The sequence below is a fragment of the Ischnura elegans genome, chromosome 12, assembly GCF_921293095.1.
Source record: "Ischnura elegans chromosome 12, ioIscEleg1.1, whole genome shotgun sequence".
Lineage (NCBI taxonomy): Eukaryota > Metazoa > Arthropoda > Insecta > Odonata > Coenagrionidae > Ischnura > Ischnura elegans.
In genome coordinates, this window is record NC_060257.1 from 42,121,254 (window position 1) to 42,143,957 (window position 22,704).

General features: G+C 39.0%; 1 protein-coding gene across 2 annotated transcripts in view; it reads left to right on the forward strand.

The window, feature by feature from the left end:
* The first annotated feature begins 1,851 nt into the window (after positions 1–1,851).
* Positions 1,852–22,704, forward strand: part of LOC124169155 (U3 small nucleolar RNA-associated protein 6 homolog) — a 34,543-nt gene continuing 13,690 nt past the window's right edge. Inside the window, exons 1-8 of one of the 2 annotated variants that reach the window (XM_046547662.1) lie at positions 1,852–2,405; positions 6,124–6,309; positions 10,875–11,099; positions 12,504–12,640; positions 14,905–15,162; positions 15,704–15,971; positions 18,872–19,172; positions 21,671–21,861. In XM_046547662.1, coding sequence (XP_046403618.1) covers positions 2,046–2,405; positions 6,124–6,309; positions 10,875–11,099; positions 12,504–12,640; positions 14,905–15,162; positions 15,704–15,971; positions 18,872–19,172; positions 21,671–21,861 — 1,926 coding nt within the window. In that variant the 5' untranslated portion in view covers positions 1,852–2,045. Of the gene's footprint in view, positions 2,406–3,260; positions 3,662–6,123; positions 6,310–10,874; positions 11,100–12,503; positions 12,641–14,904; positions 15,163–15,703; positions 15,972–18,871; positions 19,173–21,670; positions 21,862–22,704 lie in introns of those variants that run through there. The other variant, XM_046547663.1, reaches the window with a different exon arrangement.

Below are 22,704 nucleotides of genomic sequence, written 5' to 3' on the forward strand. Positions count from 1 at the left end.
AAAATTAAGTACCACATGGCTAAGCTATTACATTATGTCATGATGATGATCAAATCTGTTGAGTGATTCATTCATTAGCTTAATTATTAGCTGGACTGAGTGGCCACACCCCACTTGTGAATATTCAACTCAACAAATCATAAAATGAATGAGTGACAATGCCAAGCAAAATGTGGCATAGAAAATAACTTAAGTAATAACAAGCAATGCAGTGTAAAATAGCATTTCAACTGATCACCAATTGATTGAAACATACGTACATAATTCTGAATATTGCCCTTGAGAAACTGTTACACCTAAAACTTTGCAAGACTCCCTTGAAGTAAATTTAAATTTAACATGTTCCACTCTGACTGTAAAATTCAGTTCATTACTGTAACCTTACTCAGACTAGATCATTTAATGTGATCTGTAAAACTGGAATTAGCATAAAATAACCTGCAACATGGCCTCCATTAGGCAACCAGCTCTCTAGCTCCATTAGGACTGCCACAAGTATAGCTGAAACAACACCATTAATGTATGAGCCAGTTTTTCCAAACATAAGAATTCTTATTCCATAAAGAAACTTATATCAATTTTAAAATTTGGTAGATATTTAGTATCAGAACCAGCTATGGGTGTACCACTTTTGAACAATATTAAAATTACGATTTTTCAACAGTAAAGGGCACCCAACAGTTCAGAACCTCAATCATACAAATCCAATGTCTCACGATAGAAGAGGATAATGAATGAAGCCATTGACTACACAGCGAAGAAAAAAAGTTCTACTAGAGAAAGACTCCAGTTCAGATCAAAGGGGATGTAATCGTAAAATTAAATTTCAAAGATCATTACCTATTCCATTGCGTTGAAATTTATCCAAAAATCACACCCCAACATGATAGAAATCCAAGAGCATTTTACAACAGATCTTGCCAATATTCACTTAACCATGTCCAGCATACAAAGCCAATGTCTCATGCTATACGCGACTGATGAATTATAGCATAAATTTCACTGTGAAGAAAAAAAAAAGATAGGTTCCCATTCGAAGAGGTCATATTCATAGAATGTAATTAGAGTTCTTACCTATTTCATTGAGTTGATCTTTATCCTACATTCACACCTCAACGTGATAGAAATTGAAGAGCTTTTTTCAATAGAATACGCCAATTTTCACTTAACAAAATACACCATACACGTCCAATGTCTCATGCTATATGTGATTGATGAATAATAGCATATATTACACTATGAAGAAAAAAAGCAAATGGGATAAGGTGCACAATCAAAGAGGTTCTAGTCATAGAATTTAATTAAAATAATTACCTATTCCATAGAGTTGACCACGTCCAACATTCACACCTCAACATGATAGAAATTCAATTCAAGGGCACATCCTTCCTTACTCAAATATCGAACATCCATAATTATTTCCACTTATTTTCATGTTTTAATTGTCCAGATAACGAGATAACTGAGTAATACTGGTAATACCTCGAGCAAAACGAATGTTTCTGTCAACAAAAACATAGGCAGGTAAAGCAACTGCACAATGTTCGCATAGTACAGTGGCGTAGGTTACTTTTGCACAATATGCATTAATCCGTATAAAATATCGTTCATATGTATCCGCAGATAACATTACACAATATTAAAATATGTTTCTTCCGCTGCACTGCTCTTTATTTTGCCAATGAAAAGTAATTCACACTAAAAGGATTATGTTGGTAATAGCATGAAGGATATCGAATAGGATGCTGAACTTGATGAATTTTCACTAGCGCCCCAGGTCTTCACGCGGTGTCTTATCCACAACATTAGGTAAGCCGGCGGCCTATACTTCTTTCACGGCCTTGGTTTCATTCATGTTGTGTTCAATGCGGTTCAATGTGGGAACGTGGTGAATGGTGGTGAAGAGAATTGCTACGAATGTTTTTGAAGTTTTGTGCTTTTAGTGCTCTGTAGAGGACTTTCAATAGCTGGACATAATAGTGTTGTTGTGTTAATTAATAGTGAATTATTTTCGATAGAGTGAGGTTGAGAATAACAGCCAAAACATGGCTGAATTTGTGGAGTATCGGACGGAGGAGATGATCCCTGAGCTAGAGTTGATGGAGAAAATTCGGTTATTTGAAAGTCGTGAAATAAAAAATATTGCTAAAAAGAGAAAGGAATTTGAGTACAAGATGCAGCGGCGAACCAAGTCCAAGGAAGACTATTTGCGATACATTCAATATGAAATGGGTGTTTTGCAACTCATCAGAACGAGAAGAGAAAAGCATGGAATATTTTCGAATAAGTCGGAAATAGACTATGCGATTGCTAACAGAGTCAATAAACTTTTCAAGCAAACGTGCTTCAGATTCCAAGACGACGTGAAGATTTGGTTGTCTTATATAAAGTTCTGCAAACAGATGGTAAGTTCGAGTTTGTGTGCATGATGTGTTTGTTAGCTATTATTTTACCCGAAAATGCTAATTGAATTGACCCTTTGCGACTTTGCATGCCATTCTGCTAACGTTTTCTACTCCACCCATCATCGATTTTTCCATATGAAAAGAGCGCAGGTTTTTGGTCGCTAGTGTTGTTACTTTTTTGCCCTTCATTCATCTCTGAGATTGTTCATGCATAGGAATCACTTCTTATTATATTTTCGGCTTCATTATCATTATAAATTAGCGTATGGGCTCAATTGCGAGGGGAAAATGACGCAAAATGCATCTATTTTTATTACAACGGAGTTTGTCAGAGTATTTCTCATTCATTGATGTCTTGACTGTGCGCAGACTTACGATTCATTCCTATTTGATAAATCAGAAACTTAAAATCAGCATTATTTAGTGTATTATGCTTCATTATTTTCGTCCTGTGGTACTATATTAGTTACGTGAGAGTCATCGTATTTGTGCGCACTTCACCTTCACGATTTAGTTGATCACTCTCGTTCATGTCTTCTCCGTGAAACATTCATACCCTTTCAGTCTTAAAATTTGCTAGTGATGTTAATTACGTCATCTTATAACGAGGCATGTTTATTCATTTTTTAAACTTCCTCCCGCTTTTCCAGCGGTTACCTTGTTCCTGCAAAATATTATGCGATGTTGGTGGACATTAAACAAATGCAATATGGTTTGTTTAATATTTTCAGCGTTGTTGATGCTAGCACCATCTGTTCCTGACCTAAGAAACCCTATTTTCTGTTATCACCGAGGGGATGTAGTTTACAGTTGTGACATTTTGCTCAGTTGAAGGAGGTGGCCAGATCTAATCCATCCATTTATAAATGTGTTCGTTAAAATGCAGGTCTTGCAGAAATGATCGCGATGTTTATTGAAACTGTAGAGTTAATGCAAAGTTGCTGTCGTCGCTTGTTGCAGCGGCAGGTGGTTGGTACCTGAGAAGCGCAGTGGTCATGAAACATGCAGTGGAAGCGACATTTTCGGCTTTCCTTACCAGCAGAGTAGTTGACATTTAGTATAGCCTGCTATGAAACTTGCGTCAGTTGTCTAAGCTGTTGTAAACCAGTTAAGATGGTTGCCCTAGTTTTAGTCGATTTGATTCGGCTGACGCGAAGTTCTTGCCGTCCTACGTCCTCGAGTTTGAAGAATGATGCCTAAACAAATCGGAAATGGGAAGAAAAAGGTCCTTGGACGACTTGGAGTTGATTCAACAGGTAGTTTTGGGATCTAGGGTTTATTTTTTAATGTTAACACAGCAATTTTTCTTCGGTGCCTATGTGTTGAATTCCATTTTTAGACTTGAGTTTTCATGAATGAAAATACTTGTAAATCCAGGATAAAAATTATTTTCTTCCATCATATAAGGTAGCGTTCACAGGAGGCATGTTTTGCTCACTGCTCCTAAGCAATTAGAACCTATTTTCTTCCCCAAGAGTTTTGTTTTACATTTCAAAAAGTTATGTTAATCCCATTACTGAAGCATGTTCCCATTTCCCTTTCTCCTCCTTCCTGACACCATCTTATTACAGAAGGCGTCCCTCTTGGCCTTTGGTATCTCATCCAACCATTTGCTATGTTAATCACTCCTTATCTTTACCAATTGTTTCCCCTTTTTGCCGACAAGGTAGGTTTTTTTTCTCCCAGTGCAGTAATGCCCAAAGTTATTAGCCAGCTCATAAACCCAAGATGTGTTGAATGTGTTTTGAACCTGAAACTGATTCAATGCCTTAAGCTGTCTTGATCTGTCATGAAATCATGCAATATCTAGTGCTGTACCAACTCACAAAAGGAAGGCTGCACTCACGTGCACGGGTTCTTCTATGGGTAAGTTAAATATGTTTCTGCAAAAGTTTAAATGGTTGACTCAACCATTGCCATCAGTGCTCTACATTATGGCCTGAATTCTTGTGGTTATTAAGTTCAACCCTATATTGGCGACACCCAGTTTCTTTACTCGCCATTTGATCTCTCTGATGATGTAGACAAAGAATTACATGCTGCAGCTAATTTTCATTATTGGCTTCCTATCACTAGCTTTTCCTCCACTGCACTAGCTTAAATTTTAATTTGTGTGAGCATTTGCACTCGTAGAGCCACTTACTGTTCCACCGACCAACTGTCACTGCTCAATCCATTTATATATCCTATGTGTATACAACGGCATGGTGAAAATAAAGATTTATGACATTAAAAGAATATGGAAAATGTTTTTAGTTTGATCCAGAACCTCAATTTGGTGTTTTTTTTAATGATTCAATAAAAATAATAGCATAATCAACGTGTTTTACTGCAAGGTCAACAAAATAAACCAAATATCCTACTATGTAATGAAAATGAGGAGCACATATTTTAAAACATTTGCATTAATACCGTTGGAAACCATTGTATCTTAGACGAACTAAGGAAATTTTTTTCAAGGTTAACCCTTGTAGTGCCAGCGAGCCGATCCATCAGCCCAGGGGGGTATGTGCAAAGAGTGCCAAGGGCAGATCTATCGGCCGGGTTTTTTTACACTCACACCTTTTATTTTATGTGTTTCGTGTAGCTTTGGTAATTATTTTTTGTATCTGTCATGCTTTAACATGTCCGTAAGTTTTGGGAGCAAATAGGGTGGTTTCCTATTTTTTTTTAATTGCCTAGATCGATAGATTTATTACTCCTGGAGTACGTATTTCATGCTTTTAAAATTTTTTAATTGCGATAAATAATTTTTGCGATTAAATGAAAAGTGAAAATTTTCATGCGACAGCGAAGTATGAATGCTGGGAAAAGCCTGTGGGACGTCATTCTGATTCCGGCTGCTGCCGTGTGAGGCCACCTTGGTGCGAGGCTATGAGCGCCGCTACAATGTAGACTGCTAGCAGGTAGCGCTTGGATTAAATGAGGATTATTAATACCCTATCAAACGAAGGAAACTTTCCGACCATATTTCCGGCAATTTTGATTAAGTGATTAGTAAGAGATGTTTCCCTGAGCTCTTTGCCTCATTGGTAATCGGAGACGATGTAAAACTCCTGACTACTCGTATAGCATCTAGGTCCCTGTGACATCAGGTGGAGTGGCATGCTTGGGCACCAATGTGGCCTTTTTCAAATGTGGTTAAAATTGACCATCAGCATTCGTCTGAACTGGGATTTATAAACCCAAATAATTTGTATATTATGAATACTCTAATGGTGGGTGATGAATCGCAATCAATGCCTTTCATTTTATTTAATGAAGGAAACCACCCTATTAAAAAAAATAGTTTCTGAAAATGAATATTAGGCTTTATGTAAATTTTTAAGCGCAAACCGACTAAGTAACCAAAAAAACCCTGGCATTCTTCGGCATACTGGGAAAAATAGGCTGACACTGAAAGGGTTAATGCATTGTCCATTCATAGACACAGGAGGCCTAAGTCGCTACTTATGCTACAGTTGTTCACGTCACTAATGTATGGTTAATGCAAGACATAATTTTTGTGAGCCAAGGGAAATCCCAGTCTTAACACAAAGTGCTGGCAATGATGGACAGCTCAACCATTTCAGCCTCTTACACTAACCAAATACACTCAAACATCCTTTTTCAGTTTTGGCCATCAGGTATCTGACACTTTCCTTGGATTTGCTAAATGATTGGCCAATGTGTAGTTATAGTTGAATTTGTCTCATATCTTTCAATTCTTTTCTTCCAGAGGTTCCTCTCCAATGTGAGCACCATTCTGGTGAGGATGCTTCAGGTACATGGGCAGGAACGACCTGCGCTATGGAAATTCGCTGCAAAATGGGAGGCAGAAGAAGGCCACTCGATGGAGAATGCTAGGCAGTTTCTTCTGCGTGGGCTAAGATTTCACCCGGAGTCAAAACTCCTGTATGCAGAGGTGAGTTGTAGGATGTTTTTGAAAGCACCAATTAACACATTTAGTGCAGAGCACGTCAATTGATGTGACCATCCAAACCGAGATACTGAACTCTGCTGGTCGGGCCGGGAGCCCTTTCTCCGTCTCCGTACGTGACTAATATCCACTTCTGAGTCTTCCGATCGTCCTTCCGTTTGTGTGTATGGCCTTCAGCAAGCTTCCCTCTTTCAAACCGTGTGCACCGTTTGTAAATAGCAGTATTTGAACAGAAGTTATGGTGCGGAAACCTCCCTCTATTTTTCTATCATATTTTTTTGGCCATTTTTGATGACTTTAATTAAAATCGGGCCTGCATTGAATGTGTTAACAAAGTTTTCTTGATGACGGAAGACGGTGACCACATATGACAATTTACTAACTTTCATATGGTATGGTATATTGGAGGAGGCGACTGACAGCTGAGGTCATTTGCGCCATTAGGGAAGGGTATGGAAGGAAGGGTGGAGAGAAACCCAGTGTCAGCATCAGCCTCTTCTTAACGAAAGACACCAAGGGGGCCACAGCTTAACGTTCCATCCGACAGAGTATTGAGCTTGAAATGTCCTCCATATAACATTTAAGCAGGGATCGGCAGTCTCTGAAAATTCTCTGCCACTGGCGGGATTTGAACCCGAGCCCACAGGGTGGGAAAACCACCACACCAAACTTATCCCCCTTTACTTACTATCTCCAGTAGGTTAGTCATTTTGTGATTATTACCAAGTTATTGAAAAATGAGTGTCAAATTTCCAGTAGCACTCATGGTATTGAAGTCATTGGAGATGACTGCTAGGTGTCTCCTCTGTTCTATGTTCTTGGTGAATTAACATATGAAGTCACTGCCGTACCTTATCAAGTAAGCTTAAAATCGAGTTAAGCTTATTATTGGTGCTATCCTATACACCCTTAATGTAGATGGATGAATCAATATTTTTCCCACATGTCAAATGAACAAAGATGTACCATGTATGCATGAACATGTTAACTTGGAAGCAGTCTTTGAACATGTTTAGTTGTAACACTGCAGAATGGCATCTCATTGATCATCTCTTTGTCATACCCTGCATTATTGTTCTTTCTGTCATCTTCAGATTGGTTTGAAACAGCTCTTCACACTCTTCTTCTGTTTGCTAATCTTTTCATGTAGTCTTATGATCATTAGACCATCATTTGTCTTAACACACTCAATGCTGAGAAAATTTATCATAACATACCGCCACGCGGAAAAAATATTTTGCAATAATATCAGATATTGTGTCTTCCTTAATCGTATACAATCATACATAGTTGAAAATCATTAAAATTTTCACTATTAATAAAAAAAATATTAAATATTATAATAAAATTATAATAAATATATTATAATAAAAAGAAGGCAAAAAATCTGCTGCAAGCAAACGACATGTATCCAGTCACAGGAGAAGACACACAGAGACGCTGGGCACAATGGCAGGGTCTAGTAGAAGACGCGGAGGCAGATGGCGGGCCGAGAAACCTAACGAGACCGATGCCTTGTATTCAAGGCATCCGCGTCCTAGGCTAGCGCGGGATGCCTTGAATTCAAGGCATCCGCATTGAGTGTGTTAATTTGGCTGATTTATTTTCTTTGTCATCTTATCAAGGTTTACTGTAGGCTTTTCTTTGCTCTCACTCTTTAGATTTCCTCATAACTCACTCACTCCATCAATCCATTTGATCTTCATCATTTTTGTGTATCACCACATTTGAATGATTTCATCCTAAGTTTTTCTGCTACTTTTATTTTCCTTGCTTTACTGCTATAATGTGATATCATTCATGCGTACATTTAAATGAATTGCTTCCTTACCTCTATCGTTCATTCTCAGCTGGGAATAGATTTATATTTATATTTAATACAATCTTTGATTGAGATATAGTTAGGTCTAATTTTTCAATCCATAATATCCCCATTTCTCACTCTCTGGGCGCATTTTAACTTCATTATTCTCATTTGGTACCACATTTCAAAAGATTCCGTAGTTGACTTGTGTGTTGCAGTATTTTTCCATGCCTTGTTGCCTTAGAGCAGGGGTTCCCAAACTTTTTTGTACCACGCCCATCCCGCTACACATATCAACTTTCCATTTTGCAATACCCTATTTCCACGGTGCCGTACATACCAACTCCTACTTGTACAAGTACTTGTACTCGTCCAAGTTCTGTGTTTTGTAGTTTTAAAAACTGTAACCTTCTTTGATAAAGTTTACAACTTTATTGAAACTTTGCAAAAACAATTATGAAAACTTAGAAAGACTTTATTTCAAAGATCTGAGGAAATTACTTTTGTAATTTTTTTATTTATTTCATTTGGGTGTCACACCCCCCCTGGACTTTCTCCACGCCCCCCTGGACTTTCTTCATGCCCCCCCAGGGGGGCGCGCCCCCCAGTTTGGGAACCCCTGCCTTAGAGTAACCCTATCATATTGTGTGTTTTACTTCATTGTCAGTCGTTCTGTCTGTCTGAAGATCAGTTAAATGCAACTCTCCTCTCAAATCTCCTTTTGGAGAGTCTTTAATGCATACCTGATTCTTCTGTTTCACATATACATTTGCTGTTCCGAATAAGTTCAACAGATTCAGGCTTCAATTGGTGGAAGTTAGACATATAAGTAATAGATCATAGCACTTTTCCACAAGAATTTTTAATGTGTATAACGCGTTTCAGCTCACTGAGCCATCATCTGGTACAAGACCATCGTTGTACGCATTGAAAATTCTTGTGGAAAAGTGCTACGATCTTTTATTTATTTAAATTTGCTTTTCCGTTTATTTAATGCAAAGCCTTCCTCATCTGTTCCTCCATTCCTCCTGCCCTGAAAATTGTTTTCATTGGGTCATCGTGTTTAATTATTTGGATGATGAAGATATAATATGGTTTTTCCTGGAGCATAGGTCATTTATACAAAAGTTAGCAGCCAACGTTTCGATTTCTTAAATCATCTTCAGGGCTATGTTAAAAAAATTATGAAACAATATAAAATACAGAGAATACAAACAATATAAATACTATGTTCAAAGTTTAGAGGTATGTAAAATTTTTTTTGTATATTCCATTCTGTTCTTTTATATGCTTATGTATACATATTTCTTTAAATTATATTGTATTAAAAAAACCAATTGTTCCATTTTTATGTATAAATATTGTGTTTCGTCTTATTCTCTGTATTTTATATTGTTTCATAATTTTTTTAACATAGCCCTGAAGATGATTTAAGAAAATAAATCGAAACGTTGGCTGCTAACTTTTGTATAAATGTCCTATACTCCAGGAAAAACCATATTATATATTAAATAAGGTCAAGAAAAAGAAAAAAAAATGATGATGAAGATGTCCTCAGGTTTCAAAAGACTTTTCCCTTCTACCCTTCTTCAGTCTCTCTCGTGGCTTGCACTACCCAACAGTGCTGTAGTTAGGAGAAAAATTTAGGTGGTACTCACCAAAAATTGCCAGCAGCTGAATATCGATCTAAGTTCTAACAACACGTATCTCAAAAATAGCAACTTTTCAGGTGAGCATAAAACCATTTAATTTCCTTTACTTGTCGCCTGAAATTAAAAACCAAAAGTACATAAAACTAAAAAGAAGCATTCATTTTTTAAACTGTTGTTTTTTGCTTTTATTTTTTTAAGTTATTACACTTTGTTAAAGATTCCTGTCTCGAACCGGCCAAATTTAAGATACGTGTTGTTAGCTTAGCCATTGATATGTATTACACATCCGGCCGCCATTGAATTGTCAAACTCCAACTCTTATGTTAGTTCCAAGTTGTGCCACAAGGTAGCTCTGAATGAGAAAATAATAATTTCCGGTCTTTCTTTCTGAAATACCATTGAACAATTTGCAGCTGGGCTATTTTTTACAGAATTAAAAAGGTAGTTTAACCAGTACACTTGTCGGAGTGACTCATGGAACTTCGGTTTCACGGAAAAGAGTATGACCATTATCACGAGCCAGCTATTCTCCTCCCCATGTGACGAGGCCGACTAGTCACTCACTCAACCCCTCCCCCACCCCGGGCAATGACCTTCCTATCAATCCGAGCGGTACCTGCAACCTTTGCTCCTCAGGATTGACTTCTTTGAGGCGCCATCCTCCGGCCGGTACCTTGTTCCTTCCTTCCTTCCCTTCCTCGGTCGCGGGTTGCTGTCCGACCTCCTCCGGACTTCCTTCCTGCCTTACCAGCCTCGCCATGAGCCGTCGCACCGTCCGCACCCGAGTCGCTGTCCGTCACAGGTCTCGTCTGCCGCTGAATTCATGTGAGTCATCATTTCCCACTTATCAGCTGTGCCTGATGGTCCATTGACTATTAAAAACCCATGAATTAATTCACTGTCTAGTTATTGAGAATACGCTCCCCACCAATAATGTTGCGACCGCCAACCACACGACACACTTATAACGAGTTTGGATTTTAGGGGGTACACCGTATTGGCCAGTACCGGCCCGACTACAGCACTGCCACCCATCCATTTGTTCTTCATCATTCTTTTGTTCATTTCTAATGTGCTTCTTTTTTCACTTGTAGGCATTCCACCTGGAGTTGATGTACGCCCAGATGTTGAGGCAGAAAAAGGAGACCACCAACACTGCAACTCCGTCCACAAGTGAGGGTGGGGGGGAAAGGGCTGCTGCGGCTGTCGCAGCCATGAACGCCCTCGACAATGTGGGCCAAACAGTACCAGAGGGCGCACTTGGTGTAATGGCACCATTGGGCAACATAGGCATTGATGGGGAAGCCGCAAGAGAAGAGGTAATTTGGTGGTTTCCTATTTTTTTTTATCGCCTAAATTGAAAGATTATTACTCCTGGAGTATATTTCACGCTTTAAGATTTTTCAGTGACGATATCTATTTTTTGCGATTAAATGAAAAGTGAAAATTTTTAAGTGCACGAAAACAGGATGGCTAAGTATGAATGCTGGGAAAAGCCCATGTGACGTCATTCTGGTTCTGGCGGTCACGGTGTGAGGCCACCTTGGTGTGAGGCTATGAGCACCACTAAGATGCAGGCTACTAGCAGGTTGAGCTTGGCTTAAAGAAGGATTATTAACACCCTATCAAACGAAGGAAGCTTTTCGACCATTGGCAGTTTAAATAAAATTTAATTTTGTTAACATAAAGTTTGCAGTCCGAGCCTTGTTCTGTGACGAGTAGGAAGTAAGCACATGCTCTGAACATACGCTAACAACCTAGGCAGGGACACGTAGGGATCTAGCACAAGAGCGTGAACGCATTTATAAATTAATTTATTAACAAAATACAGTGGAACCTCGTTAAAGCGAGTACGGGATATAGCGACACCCCTGCTATTACAAGAGATAGCCGATGCACCGTAAATTGACCCTATAATAAGCGTGTTAAAAAATTCGTTTTTACGAGACCCTTTCGGTGTTGGCTCTTGCCATAGCGAGGGTTTCACCGCCGGAAGACTTTCATCAAGACTCCTTAACCTCTGTAATTGCTAGCGATCTGTTAAATGTAAGATCTGATAAAGTAAATGGAGTGCTCAGTCTCAAATTTATGTGGTAAACTGTCGTTCGATAAATATAATGATTGACGAGACAATGCTTTGCATGATTTTTATTCAGTGCGGCGCTTATAAATTGTTTGAATAGTTAGTCGTTATTTGAGTAAGGAAATTTAGTGATGCAAAAAAACATCGCCTTTCGTCTGGATTTATGCTTACGTTTATCGGATAGATGTTTATCTGTCGCCGCACCTCTCCTGTTCCTGTATATCTGTTCGCAACAGGTATATTGGCTATTATTTGCTCCACCTCCGGTAAAGCGACAATTCGCTATAGCGAGTGTTTATTAGTGCACCGTGGGGTGTCGTTATATCGAGGTTGCACTGTATACCATGAAGACCAGAAATCCAGAAACCCTTTTGTCCCAAGCGTTCCGGATTTGAGGTCCTCAAGTGTACATTGTAGGTACAATAAAACTGTCTACCTAAGGTTTTCAGAAGGCTTCTCTTCTCTCCTACCCCTCTTGGAAATTCCTCATTAATCTCATGGTCTATCCACAAATTAAAAAAACGATTTCTGGGAGCAACTGGCCTTGGAGACTTACGGAATGCAACCTTAAAAAGAAGCATTGCAGTATTTTTTAATCATTTATGTGTATTAATTTTTTTCAATTTTGTTAATTTTCTAGGTCATGGAAGGAAAGTTGGCATTGCTCATGTACGAGTCATCGGTGAAGAAAGTTAAGGAAGTTGGGTTCATCATTAGCATGCTATCTCTCACAAAGAAGTTTGATTTCACGCAGCACCTTCAAGAGAAAATCATCCAGTAAGTTTTTTTTTAATCAAGGTCATTTAATAGGCATTCTAGATATGGTATGGCATTAGTGGAGATGGCCAACAGCTTAAGTATTGTGTTCCATCGGGAAGGTTAGGGAAGTAAGGGTGGAGAGAAAGGGTACATTGGCATTAGAGGTTGTCCAGCGACCAGTAAAATTGGGAATTATGCATGAATTTTTATTCCCAAGAATTATGTATGACTTTTTGCTCCGACATGGAATTCGTAATCTTTTATTTCAAATTCATTTCTCATGAAATGTTGTCAGTTCAACATTTGTTTTCTGGCCTATTACAGTAGACTCTCGTTAATAGGAACAACGTTATTACAAAGTTCTCATTATTATGAAGCAAATCGTTGGTCCCGACGAAAAGGCCTATGCAATCTATGGTAAAAGAAACGTTATTACAAAATTACGAATCTTAGTCCCGGTCTCAGCAGTTACAAAAAGAACTTTATTACGAAGTTCCACAAATAAGCGATGGCATTTAGGTGGATATACACTACGCTAAGTTTTAATAAATGCGCAACGTTTAAGTTCTGCTCGTGTAATGTGCCCTAGATCATCAATAATGGTTCTTTCTCCAGTCTACACGCAACATCATACAGTAAGCTTCGTTCCTGTGGAATCATAGTTACCCACTCATAACTCCTCATAAATTGGACTTAAAGTTAGTCCTCTTCCTATGCACATTTGATTTATGAACTTTCATAGATATATGAGTATTCAAAAATTTCAAATTTCAAAAATGGCACCTTTCAATTTGGCTGATGCGACGCGGTGTGGCGTAGTAGAACTTGCACTTTGGGCATAATCTGAACAAAGTATTCTTGAATCTGGTGTGAAGTTAGGAACTATTCAGCGTTTTGCCTGTTCTTCCTTACCACGGAGAATTATGTTTTCGGCTCCGGCTGAGTCGCACGCCCAGCTAGATCAGTTCGTCACAACCGTGAGTTAGTGCACAATTGTGATGTAGTGTTGCATTCTGCAAGATAACCGTATTCCTTGATGCCTTGCATACAGTGTGGCTGGCGAGAGTTGTCCGATGACAGCGCAAAAGGAGCAGGGAACCCTTGGTCAGCACAGTTTGCTGCCAATATCTGCCCCAAAAATGCACCTGACACCCTCGCCTAGTCATACAACGTTGTCACATGCCTATGAAGCACTAAAACAAGCCTGAACTACCAAAACAAGCCCTTAATTCGAATCTCCAAAACAAGGAATTCCTCCTTAAGGTCCTCTTCGTCCCTTCCAGCTCCCTTCTTCGCAGAACCCTTTTGTTTACAAGTGATGTAGGCGTTTCGCTTTCTTACCTGGCAACCTCACACCCTACCCCGAACTAGAACCTTTCTTCCTGTCATCGGACAACTCTCGGTGGCCGGACTGTGGGTTTATAAACTTACGTCCTAGGTCTCGGATCGCATCTAGTTCGTACATCGAGGACTTACTGTAATTTTAAACACAATGTGTGCTAACTCAGTGGCGCAGCGAGCCTCCCAAAACCCCCCCCCCCAGAGCTCAGAGAAATGCTTAAGTTTAATCCATTTTACTTAATTGGATTTATATTACTAATTGAATAGCGTAAGTATTAACAAAATATCCCTCAGAAAGCCGTAAAACTCACCATTTTGAACCATTTATCTTAAAATTCCGCAATTTATTAATCACGCACCTACCGCCTATCCTGGTGAGTATTCCACACCCCGGTATTAGTTGCACCTTAAACCCCCCCCCCCCCCCAGCCTCAATTCCTGGCTGGGCCCCTGTGCTAACTAACCTATTCCTTAAGCCTGAATCACGCAATCATTTTTTTCATCATTTTCGAGTGATCACTCCAGCAATTACTCAAGTGATGACTCGCAAATGATTGTCGCGTGCAATTGTTTTTTGCAATTACTCCAAGGATGTGGAATCCCCATCACTTTTTTCATCACTCATCTGGTCGCTTTTTCCGTCGATGAAACCGTCACTGAAACCCCATATCAGCCAATCGGAACGCATGCCCGTGTGGAGCGATTGCAGCGCAACGTTTGACAATCGTGGGAACTACATAAGTAACGACATAGAGCTGTGATATCGGAAATGATGCGAGAAGCGACGGCGGGAGGGACCATGTGATTCAGAAAAATGATCACTTGAGTGATCACTTCTCTGGTCGCAAAAAGCAATTGCTCTAGTGATCAGAGTTTACTTCAAACTTATATGTATCCACATTGCTTCTTGTCCTAATCTTTAATTTTCTCCCTCTTTTTAGTGATCTGTTGACATTTTTCCCAAATGAAGAACTCACCTGGGACACGATGGCTAGGCGTGAATTGGAGGGACTTTCATACTCGCCGATCACCACGAATGCTGCCAACTCAACCTCGGGCAGTGGGTCCACTCCACTCAGTATTTTAGGTGCCACTTCATCTGAAGGCCCTTCCAACGCCATTTCAGCTGCACTGCCTAAGCTGCCAACGAAAACGAAAGCACAGAAGAAGCCAAAGATGTCCTTTAAGCAAAGAATCAGGTGAATATACATTTTTTACTGCTTGGCTGATGGTGGCAGTACCTACACTGGCAGGTTTGTAAACTTTATTTTTTTGTAGCTGAATTACTTCATGCAGTGAATATTTAATGATAATCGTGGGATCATTATGGACCACTTAGCTTTAGAAAAAAAAATAATGCCTTTTCATCTCACAGGAATGGAGTTATGGATGAAAATAAAAATCACCATGCGTTGCAGGTAGCGGCACTTTAGGGGTCACACCCAAATTTCAATTGCTCATATTTCATTAACAATTGACAATTGGAGGCTAAAATTGCACACAATTTCTAATCATATCAAAATGTATGACCATGGCAAGTTTCATGAAAATCCGAGTCAATGGGTGTCATTTGGTCAAAATATTGGTTGATTTGACATGGAATGACCCCATAATTAACCCTTCAATCCTCTTAACATCAGCCTACCTTACCCTATCATCTTGGCTTTGTGATGTTTTGGCTGAGATGATATTTATCTCTGAAGGCTGCTCTCCTACTAATTCTTTCCCTTATTTGCTCAGGAGCTGTTGTGCTGTTTACGATGCGGCAGTGAAGCAATTGGACACTGAACGAATGTGGGCATTTTACATTGAGTGTTTGTTGGAACTTCTGGGTAACGGAGAGGCAGGTCCTGGAAGGTTGAAAGACAGCGGTGGTGAGGGAAGCTCTGGAAGGAGTGGGAGCATGCCGGTAAATCCTTTGCCACGGTTCACGCGTAAACTGGTCCTTCAAGCTTTTAGAGCCGCTCACAACGCACGGAAGATGACGGAGAGATACTATTTGATGTGGGTAAGTCTGGTGGGAACACTGAGAAGGTTCTTTTTAAGGATATACCCTATATGTCTGAATATAGTCCCCCCTTTTTTTCCAAAAATGCCCGTGATAAAAGTTAACACGTTGAGTACCGGGGTATTTAAATTCCTAGGAACACCGATTTGGAAATATGTGCCTATTAGGGCGTAATGCCTTTGGTTTAAACATGGCTAAAAATTTGGTTTGAAGCTAATGTTTAGAATATAGCTTTACCCAATCAAACGTTATGATGCATCAATTCATTATGAATAATGATCAACAAGTGAAAGCATACTAACGAATACATATTGTACGCTTTATAATTGTTAAGGTTGACGTGCCTAAATGACGAGAATCTTCGTCATCCGTCCGGAACGTTCGGAAAAAAATGATGAGAATTCTCGCCATCCGTATGCAACGTGTTAAGGGGAGGACTATATTCAAACCCATTTTTTTAATTTTTTCCCAAAACTCAAGCCTCAAAATTAGGGGGGGGGACTATATTCGGAGGAATACGGTAATGGTGGACTGGCCAGTGACATACTTTTGTGAAGTCACCTGCCGGTGTACATTAAGGTGCTCACACTATAAATTGCTGCATATATAGCTTCTAAGCTTTCCATTTAGTGGCATTTATATGTCATGCCTGAGTCCCCAGGTATTCAATATGCATTACAATAATGGTATTTCTAACATCTGGAGAAATTATCCACTGAAAGCTTTATATTAGCCATCTGAAGTGGAAGAGATTTTTGCAAGTGGACATCACGCTTAACATTTGCATTATGGGCACAAAATTTTTGGGTCGATATTATGTGCAAGAGATGTAAAAATTATGTATTTAAGATACATTGTCATCAAGGGACAATATAAATCAGATGCGAAGATTAACTGGACCTAGATAGGAACTAAGTAGCATTTTCTGTGATAAACCATTAAATTCGTTACTTTAACTCTTCAATCAGCATTTTTTCATTAGAAATTACCTCTAATTAGACAGTAGGAATACAATTTCTATTTGCATTAAAATTGCTGTGTACTCATGAGAGTAAATTTGGTGTTCCCTCTGGAGATTTTTAAGCGTGAAAAGACCACGAAACGAAAATCATTTGCCTTTACCTGAATTTAAACTCAGATCCTTGAGCTGATGGGATACAGATTTTCTTTATTGATTATGCCTGTGCTGTGCGAAGGACGTAATCAAAGAAAATCTGCACCTCACCTGCTTGGCATGAAGAGTGTGAACCTTACCGTGCAGATCTGTGTCAGTCGACAGTGGCAGATCTATGAGTTTCCAATTTATGCTAGATAGAATGGTAATTTTTCTCCAACCCCCATTAATACTGGAATTTTAACCCCCGCTTAGCCCCCCCCCCCTTGTCCCTATCCTAGTTCCGCCACTGTCAGTGGACATAGCAACATTTAAGGCTAGATTTTGGCTTTTAGATAATTCATTACCCGGCATTCATGTCATTTCCAACATAAGACCAATTTTAGCTAAAAAAAAGTCTTCGGAAAGTATTCTGTTGGCATCTGATATTGGGGATTTCCATGAAAATGTCAACTTTTTCTCTCAAATTAAAATTTAGGGCGGAAATATTTTATTTTGATAAATCAAACAGCTAAATGATTTAATTTTAAGAAATCAGTATTTGAAGCATTATTCAGAGGCTTAAAAGTTTTTAAATTATACTTCGATTAACAGAGATTTGAAGATGTTTGAAATCATTACACTTAGGAGGTTGACCTAACAGTAATTCAATCACATGTTAATTTTGGGCATATTTAGAAGGTATTTTGAGGATTAATTTGTTTCTGTAAATGAACATCACCTTCATAAATGTTTTTTGATCATGTACAGTTAGAAGTTTTGTAATTCTTTTGTATTTTACAATTTAATCGAAATATCCTTTTGTATATTATTATTAAAGTATTCTACCGATTAAGGTAGGTTTCCATGGAGTGCTTAAGGAGAATCCCGGGAGCCTCCCCTTACATTTTGCACTTTTGCACTTCCCTCTTCAGTGCACAATAAGACCTACTACCTTTCTCGTCTTCTTTCCTTAGAGTCCACTTTTCTGCATTGTAGAGAGCTACACTCCAGATCAGACTCTTCACTAACCTTTTCTTTAAATTCTTACATCCTATTGCATAGTTATTTCTAAAGTAATGGGGTGGTTTCCTATTATATTTTTATTGCCTAAATCGAAAGATTATTACTCCTGGAGCACGGATTTAACGCTTTTAGATTTTTAAATGACAATATCTATTTTTGCGATAAATTGAAAAGTGAAAATTTTCAAGCGTGCGAAAACGCGACGGCTAAGTATGAGTGATGGGAAAAGCCTATGTGACGTCATTCTGGTTCCTGCTGCCGCCGAGTGAGATGACCTCGGGGCGAGGCTTTGAGCACTGATACGATGCAGGCTTGTAGCAGGTAGCGCTTGTCTTAAATAAGGATTATTAATACCTTATCAAACGCAGGTAACTTTCCGGCCTTAGGCAGTTTTAATAGGTGGTTATTAAGACATGTTTCCCTGAGATCTGTGCCCCATGCATGCCTTGGTAATCTCAGATGATGTAAAACTCCTATCTACTCGTATAGAATCTAGGTCCCTGTGACGTCACGTGGAGTGGCACCGCATGGGCGCCAATCTGGCCTTTTTTCAAATGTGGTTAATATTGACCATTGCCATTTGTCTAAACCGGTATTTCTAAAACCAAATAATTTGTATATTATGAATGCAGTAATGGTGGGTAACGAATCACAATCAATGCCTTTCATTTTCTTTGGTGAAGGAATCTTCCCTATTCTGTCACAAATGGAATTGCCCTCTTATATTCTGTGGAAACCAAACGGTATTTTTATGTTTTGTGTGCAATGATTCCTCTGTCAGGTGGATATGCTTCAAGGGGACAATCAGAGTGCTCTGCCCACGACGCCAGGGTCCGCAGGTGGGAAGGGAAAGAAGGGAACCAAAGGGGCCAAGGGCAAGGGCAAAGCAGGTGCTGCGAATGCTGGTGGCCCTGGCAGGGCCGGCAAGAAAGGGAAGAAGGTGAAGGGAGCGGCGAGCCAGCACAAGAAGGTGGCGAGGATCCTTGCGGCTGCCACAGAGAGGCTTCCCCAGTCCGTAGAGCTGTGGATGTCACGTCTAAGGCATCACATGACTCACGGCGGCAGCGGAGGTGAAGCAACCGGTAAGAGAACTTGATGCTTTCAAAATGTTTTGTGAAACGAGTCAACCGTCTCTGGCTCAAATACACTACACTACAATGTGCGGATATTTGGATCTGAGGTATCCGATCCGACCATCTCTAATCTCAACCCATCTCAGCACTGGGATCCACATAGCAGAGATATAATAATAATAAATTCGTTTATTTCGTGGGCCTGTGGTCCATGAGAAAACCATTGCACAACTTTCACAAGTTCAGCATGACATTACATTCCCAAAAGAAAAGAAAAAAAATGAAAAGAAACACATAAGATTCACTCGTTGTGGACAGCCGCCAACTTACAGACAATTAGGCAAAAACAATACCAACGAAAGGAGAAACATCATGCTGCGATATAACAGACTAACCACTACAAGAAATTAAGGTGACAATTTATTATGACAATAAAGTCACACAGACAATATTTTCAAATAAGATAAATGACAGATTGGTATAACACTCAAATTTAACACAATTTTAAACTCAATAATATGTTTGATCCAAGAATATGTTTGAGAAGATAATTGTACAGCTTACACAAGTTCAGGGTGACATCACATTCATAGAGAAAAACAAAAAATGAAAAGAAATACAAAACATTCACTCGTTGTAAACCGCCGTCAGCACACAGACAATTCGGCAAAACAACACCAACGCAAGGGAAAACATCATACTGCGGAGTAACTGACCAACCATCACAAGAAATCAAGGCGACAATTTATTATAACAATAGTGTCAGACAAACAGTATTAAAAAAAAAAAAAAGTAAATAACAAATTAGTATGATGATATGTCTCGGATATGTCTATGAGATGTCTTGAATATCACATACTACGTCTCAGAGACATTCTGTGAGCTTCAGAGACTTCCCTGAGATGTCACTATGTCCAAAAAAAATGGTCTCTGAGATGTCTCAAGAAACGTCTCAGATATGTCTCTGAGATGTCTCATTAGACTTTGTACTATGGTATGCTTTAAATTTAGGCAAAAAATAATTAAATTTAAATTATACAGTTATATGGCCTACTTTTCTCGATCATTTTTAGCAACAAATTTTGTGATGGATGACCTTTTGAAAATTAGAAACCCATATTAAATGTCGTGATTTTAATAATCAAAACTGCAGATTTGCACCAAAAAATATACATATATGGAAGGCATTGATGGCATTTGAATACTTTTTTTTTTTAATTCCTGAACGTCTCACGATTACATCTCCGAGACATCTGTGAGACACACGTGATATTCGAGACCATAGTGAAACGTCTCTGAGAGGTTCGTTGCTATGAGGGGAATGGACCATTTGGGATGGAAATACAGAAAATTGGGAAGACCTTGATTAAAAATAGATGCTTAACCCCTTACTCTGAAATGATAATTCTAGCTCGTCGTGGACTGCCAATGCCAAATCATGCAATGATAAGTATAGCTCGTCGTCAGAATTTCATAATTTTAGCACTAGAGTACACTCCCATTTATCTGGGCTAATGATGGGGAGAGACGGCACGATTAATTGGAGAACACGGATAACCCAAACTTTCACTTAAATGTCTTGTAATGTTCATAATTTGTATCAAAACAAACAATATATTACAGTAAAACCTCTACACATCGTAATGGAGGGGACCAAAATTTGGGAAATTTGATGAATGGAGGTTCACTATAGAGAGGTTTTAGTGATATGCACCATTTTTTCATATACTTTGGAAATGAAAGGTACTACTTTCTTTTAAATCATTATATATATGTGTTTAAACAAACATGCATGCATTAGTGAACATGTATTTATTATTAAATTATAACAGAAAGTGAGTACTGTCACATGATTTTTACCATGATTCTAGAGAAAACAATGTGATCTCTCTTAATTCAATAGTCACTTAAAATGATTAGGATGGTTGGATACATTTTTTCTCATTTACTGTTAGGTATGCTCTCATATGGAACAAAATGGCCGTAACTAATGGTTAACGTGAAAATTACAGCATATTAAAGGTGTATAAGAAAAAAATAAAATGTGAAACATTTATTGCTGAAATTGTCATTCCATGTACATAGTCGCGGCTGCATTAATGGGGTCTAGTGGTCTCGATACGATTTGAGGAGGTAGTTAGGCCATCTCGGGGGTGTCTCCTTGGTATGATAAGTGGAGGTTTTTCGCGAAAAAGAGGTTCACTATATAGAGGTTTGCCTATAAATTTACATGTAAATCTGACGGGACCGTAGAGGTTGTATGAAGTATGGAGGTTTACGATGTAAAGAGGTTCACTACATAGAGGTTTTACTGTATTATTTATGCCGTTATTCTGTTATTTTAGAGTGCTTCTCGGACTCATTGAGAGCTTTCTTTGTGAGTTCGCGATCTTTTTAGCGGTGATAACAAGGATGTATGTACATATTTGGTGGTGTAAGGTGTGGTCATGGAAAAGGGAATAGTCAGACACCCTAATGTACTCATTTGTTGTGTATTTTTGTTTCAGCTTCGAAAGCAACTGAAAGCAAGGAGAACACAGCAATGGATGTGGATAATCCGAACGCCAGTCAGCCCTCCTCAAGTGGCCCACCGGCCAAGACACCTATGACGGAAGTGGTGTTCACTCAAGCCAGCAGTCAACTTGGCGACATTCCTGACGCAGTGATAATATGGAAATTTATGCTACACTACACTCAGGTGAAGGTCATAGTTGTTTCTTCTTCACCTTGCATTCACTTTGTCCCAGGAGGCGAAACCTCAGGAACCTTTAGCTTCACTATCTCTACGAGGGATGGATGGATCCACGAATTTTTTCAGACCTGGATCTGGATAGGATCCTTGATTTTAGGAGCTTGATCTTCAGATATTTTTGGATCCAAATGCATTTTCGAATTCCTGCTATAAAACAAAGTAATTATTCAAGTTTCTTCTGGGTTCATACAACCAAAGGAATGCTTTGTAGCTTCACATACACATTTTAATATTTCTACTGATTAAAAATAATTTTTATAAGCTTTCAAATTATTTTTCAAAAGCAATAAAATATTTACACGCTCAGGATCTTAGCTGTTACGCTTGCGTTTGGATATGAAAATAGTTTTTAATATTCAGATAAACCATATACTGAATTTTAATATCCCTCACGTAAGTTTCCCCCGAATTTTGTCACTTTCTCATCGCATAATGACTTGTGTTTCACCCTCAAATGCTTCAGTTGCCGTGAGGTGGATGTTGCACTTGAAAATTTCTGCAGCTGAAATTCTGTTGCATAACCCCAGCGAGAGCTTTAAAAAAAATGGTTCATGAATAGGACAAGCATCGCAGTGCAACGGCGTATGCGAAGGTAGGATTGGAACTCTTTCCACTCCCTCATATGGGACACTGCATTCACTGCAGCATTAAATTAAAATTTTGAATCCAGATTCGATGCCTTCTGCAAATTTGGATCCGAAGTATCCAATGAAGGGCAATACCTGCGGATATTTGGATCCAAGGTATCTGATCCGACCATCTCTAATCTCTACCCATCTCAGCACTAGG